The 4528-nt window shown below is 38.8% G+C and overlaps 1 protein-coding gene across 1 annotated transcript in view; it reads left to right on the top strand.

Moving 5' to 3' along the window:
* Positions 1-4528, top strand: part of RTKN2 (rhotekin 2) — a 63337-nt gene that overhangs the window by 12727 nt on the left and 46082 nt on the right. Inside the window, 3 exon segments of the mRNA XM_019538639.1 lie at positions 1192-1245; positions 1402-1428; positions 3904-3957. Coding sequence (XP_019394184.1) covers positions 1192-1245; positions 1402-1428; positions 3904-3957 — 135 coding nt within the window.

The following is a 4528-nucleotide window of genomic DNA, read 5'->3' as shown; positions in this document are numbered from 1 at the left end:
TCCTGGTTTGGTCCCTGCAGGACCGGACCAGCGCGGAGTAATCCTCCTTGGAGGTGAATCCCGTCCTCCATCCTTTGTAGGCTTTCCTTTTGTATAGGATCAAGAAGATATAACTGGCTGATAATGCCCACTATAGTCCCATACATCTTGGTCAGCATTTGGGCAATTATTTGGGCTGAAGGGCAGGTTAGAGAATTTTGGTGAGCTATTGTGGGCCAGGTGAGCAACCCCCCTGCCCCCACTGCACTGGGACAACACCCTCTTGTCTCTCCTCATACACCCCTGCAGCAGTGCACCAAAACTCCCCAAGTGGCACCCCACAGGCAGGGTACTCTGAGCCGGGTAGATGGGATGGGGCCACAGGTGGTTGGGGATCAGTGTCTAGAAGTGGGATGGGTGATCTGAAAGTGGGGAACACATAGTGGTGGAGCATAGGGGGTGCACAGGGGGTGGATGTGCACCCCCTGAGAGCACCAGTGCACCCCCTAACAGGCCACACTTGCCATTTAGGTGACGGGCGTGGGAGCAGGTGGGAGCACTGGTGCCCCCACTACAAGTGCCGGCTGGGGAGTGGGAGCATTACAGCCACTTTGCAATTGGCTGCGGGAGACCCCCCTGTTGATGAGATTGGCTGTGGGGGGCGGGATCCCCCTGGTGACTGACTAGTTGCTGCGGGGGCACGTGTGCCCCCTGAGTAAGGTGGTACCAGTTGGCCACAGGAACACATACTCCTGGGAGACTGCGACAAATTATAAGAGCATTCGTAAGAGGAAGGAATGGGGAAAAAAGGAGGGAAGGGGAAATATAAATGAAGGAATATAAAAAATGAAGGACTTAAAAAAGGGTATGTGATGCTCAGAATTGGATGATAGATAACAATGGTGGTGATGTTGCATTACTACAGATTTTAGTTTATCCGGGAACCTCAACAGCCTGGTTATTGGTTTCAGCAGAGATTAGCTATCCAAGTTACCACAGTTTTGCTGCTACTGTTATCCGTATTAGATTAAACAGGTGTAGGTCTTCCATCTTGTGCCACAGTTACATCTTTATTTTCTACATCCATTCCTAGTAAAATCTGTAGGATCCTATGACATTGGTATTTCTCATTTCTATAACATTGGGTTGTTGTAACACAAAGTTATGCCTTCATTTGTCTACAACCAAATGATGCTTTTTAATCTTTTTCAGATATTTTGAGCACAATAAAGGAAACTCTAGAAATGGAAACATTAGATTTCAAATGTAATGTAATTCCAAGTGCTGTAAATATGTATGAGTCTTTCTGAAACCAGAAGTTCATGCACCTAAAACATTTTTAAACTCCTTCATCCTAGGTTTTTGTAAGCAAGTTTTTGTACCATTTGGGCCACCTGCACCAGCTTAATATTACAACTTGAGTTACCTTTTACTGTATGGCTGATGATGGTAACAGTGCAGATATTTTACAGATTAACAGTGTTTTTTTAAGACACTGTTAAAGGATTAGTAAAAACAGAAAGCAAGGTTTTTCTTATAGCAGGGATTGTTTAAAAGTTAGTTAAGTGTTGGGGGAGATCTGACACGACTGACTTTTTGTGATGAAAGTGTGACATCTGCTGTTTTTCCATCACCTAGTATTAATGGAATTCTTTAATGATTTTGTCTGGCTGCTAAGGTACTCATGCTGTGCACTCATTAGTCTGGCAGCATTATTTCAAGCATGGAGTTGGAAAGTACATTCCTTATCCATAAATTTTCTTGCTCTTATTTTCACACATTTAACCCCCACTTGTGTGAAAAAATTACATAATTTATGTGTTTTATCACTTACTCTGTCAGCAGACAATAAATTAAATGTTGATCAATAAGCATAACTGTAATTTAAAGTTTTCTGTTTTATAACGTTCTAATAAATAAAATGTCAAAAGGAATCATTGGATTTAAAATTGATTGATTATAGTACATGAACGTATCCAATTTAAATATCCAATTTAAATCCACATGGATTTACAGCTAATTGTAACTGAAATTAAGATGTGTGAAAATTGATCTACATTTTTGATAAATTCTAGCTGAAGGATGGACGGAAACTGGTTTACTAGTATTATATTAAAGTTGTTCAAGTAATTAAGTATTTATATCCCTATGACTCTTTTAGATGAAGTTGTAAATTTTTCATTTTGCCTGATTTCAAAAGAAGCAAACAAAAGAAATCTTTAATCTAACATTCATAATTGTTAGCCAGAGTAGTTATTTAGACTATTTGAGCTGTCATTCACAGCTTGCTATGTACAAAATTGTGAAAAGATTCCTATTAAAACTTCTTATTTTCACATTTATACCATTGAGAACTTTTAGGGCTTAACTATTCTGTTCTTGGTCTTTGATCATAGGTGAATGCTTCTAAATCTGAGAGATTTTGTAGCTGGTTGGGTTAACCATGGACAAAATACTTTTCTATTTTAAAAACTTTCAACTATTTGTAGATGTAGCTATGACTAGAGTAATTGAATAAATGAAATTCAAAACTGAAAGGCAGTTTCTGAAATTGGATTGGATTGAAGTATTTGATATTGATTTTAGGAAGCTGCAGCCATCTAAAATGGTGATATATTGCTCAAGGTATTGGTAATCCACTGTAGAAAAATCAGAGTTCTCATGTATATAATTAAAATGGATGAACTAGCAAGCACTGTGTTTGAAATAGCTTAATACAGTGCTACTTTTCATAGTAGAACTATACCTTAACCTTTTCTAAACACAGACTTTGTTGACTGTAATACAGTTCCTGAAACAGGAGTGATTATTTTATACAGTTGTTCAAATATAACCCCCCAAATGTGCAGCCTTGGATGAAAAATCCTTCTGGGAATACATGACTAATGGGATTTGTTGCAGAAGTATCAGTATTAATGGCCTCTAAGCAAATTATCTATGCCTTTTTTCCTGTATTCCATATGTGGAGACCAGCTTCACAACTAGAAAAGTTCCTGTATGAAAAACTAAGTTTGAAGATTTTTACTGTATGCTGGTCACTGCTGCCATCCTATGCCACTTAATATATTGCAGTCTTTTCAGAAAGCTGTTGATTGTACTTTAGAATCCAACTTTCTTAAAATTATAACGTTATTGTCATATGACCTTTGAAGAATAATCTGTAGGTAATAGCGCTAAGGCCTGTGGTGTCGAAGTTGAAGATGTGTAATTGAATATTGTACTGATTGCGTAGATGAACTAAGATGTTTGTTTAAAGAAATATCAGCTCCATGAGTAGTTAATATCAGGAGTGACTTAGAAGACTAAGTGAAGCCTAATTGTTTTAATGCACTGTTATGATATTGAAATAAATCTTTCCCCTTCCCAAAAAAATTATGAACGTAATCTTTATGCTTGCTGAGGTGATGACCTTGGTATATGATTACAAGTAGTATTTGCTTAGTGTCTGACAATACAAGAATAAGTATATGTCATGCAAAGATCTCTAGTGCATGCTCACTTGCTCTGTCTCTCTCAAAATATGGGAGTTTCTTTCTGGCAGCAAGCCAAGAAGTTCCTAGTGCAAACCCACAAAGTTTTTACTTAAGTCTTTTCTTTATAACATCTTCACTATCACAGAATTTCATGTTACAGCAGCCACTCTGAAATATTATTCCAGGTACGCCTATAAAAATGATAAACTATCCTGGAATAAAGAGCATTCTAAAGGAAAGTGACCCTTTATATTGGACTAGTTAAACTAGGAAGTTTCCTTTGGCTTAACTCTAGTGATTGCATTAGTTATGTTATTTTATTGGACTGAATGGTAGGTTCAGTCTTCCTTCAGAAACAGATGAACAGGAAAACAGACCAGATATAATCTATATTATTTGAACCGCACGTCTACAGCGTGTCTTGTAACTTAGTTTTTTCTTTTCTTTTTAGATATCCGAATACTGTTAATGTGGAAAGACTCTGATCACTTCAACAATAAAGAAAGTATGTAAGAATTTAGTTGTTTTTTTCTTTTCAAATATATGCAAGCAATGTTTGTCAAAAGGTTATACCGGACGTATACTTTAGACTTGTGTTTTCAGTCATTCTTTTGCAGGAATCATTCAGAAGCATATTCAGAAGCATATATCATCTTGTTTTTAACTGCACTGCCACTATCAACTTCCTTACCATGAAGTTGATAGTGGTAGCAGTTTGAGAGTCGTTATGACTAGTTGTAGTGGAACTGTTGTCACTGTGGAAGGACTCCTGTGGAGTGTGGCGGAATGCCGGGCTAGCGGCTCCGGCACCGCTTAGGGGAGCCGCGGGCTTTGCGAAGCTGTGCGAGCGCGCGGCTTGTGGGGCGGGATTGGAGGTAGCTTTATAGCTGCCCTCGAGGTTCGCCGAGTTGGCACAAGTAGACGACTTAGAGTAAGTTGTTAATGTTTTTTAATTTATAGGGTGTCTGTTGGTTCACGAGGTTTCAGAGCCAGCCCTTGCTCTCCAACAGTGGAATTAATCCAAAGCTAGGTGCGGCTGCCGGCTCCGTAGTCCCAGAACTGGTCAACGGCTCATT

The sequence above is a fragment of the Crocodylus porosus genome, unplaced genomic scaffold, assembly GCF_001723895.1.
Source record: "Crocodylus porosus isolate Cpor-Errol unplaced genomic scaffold, CroPor_comp1, whole genome shotgun sequence".
NCBI classification, from domain to species: Eukaryota; Metazoa; Chordata; order Crocodylia; family Crocodylidae; genus Crocodylus; species Crocodylus porosus.
This window is presented reverse-complemented; position numbering and strand designations above follow the sequence as displayed.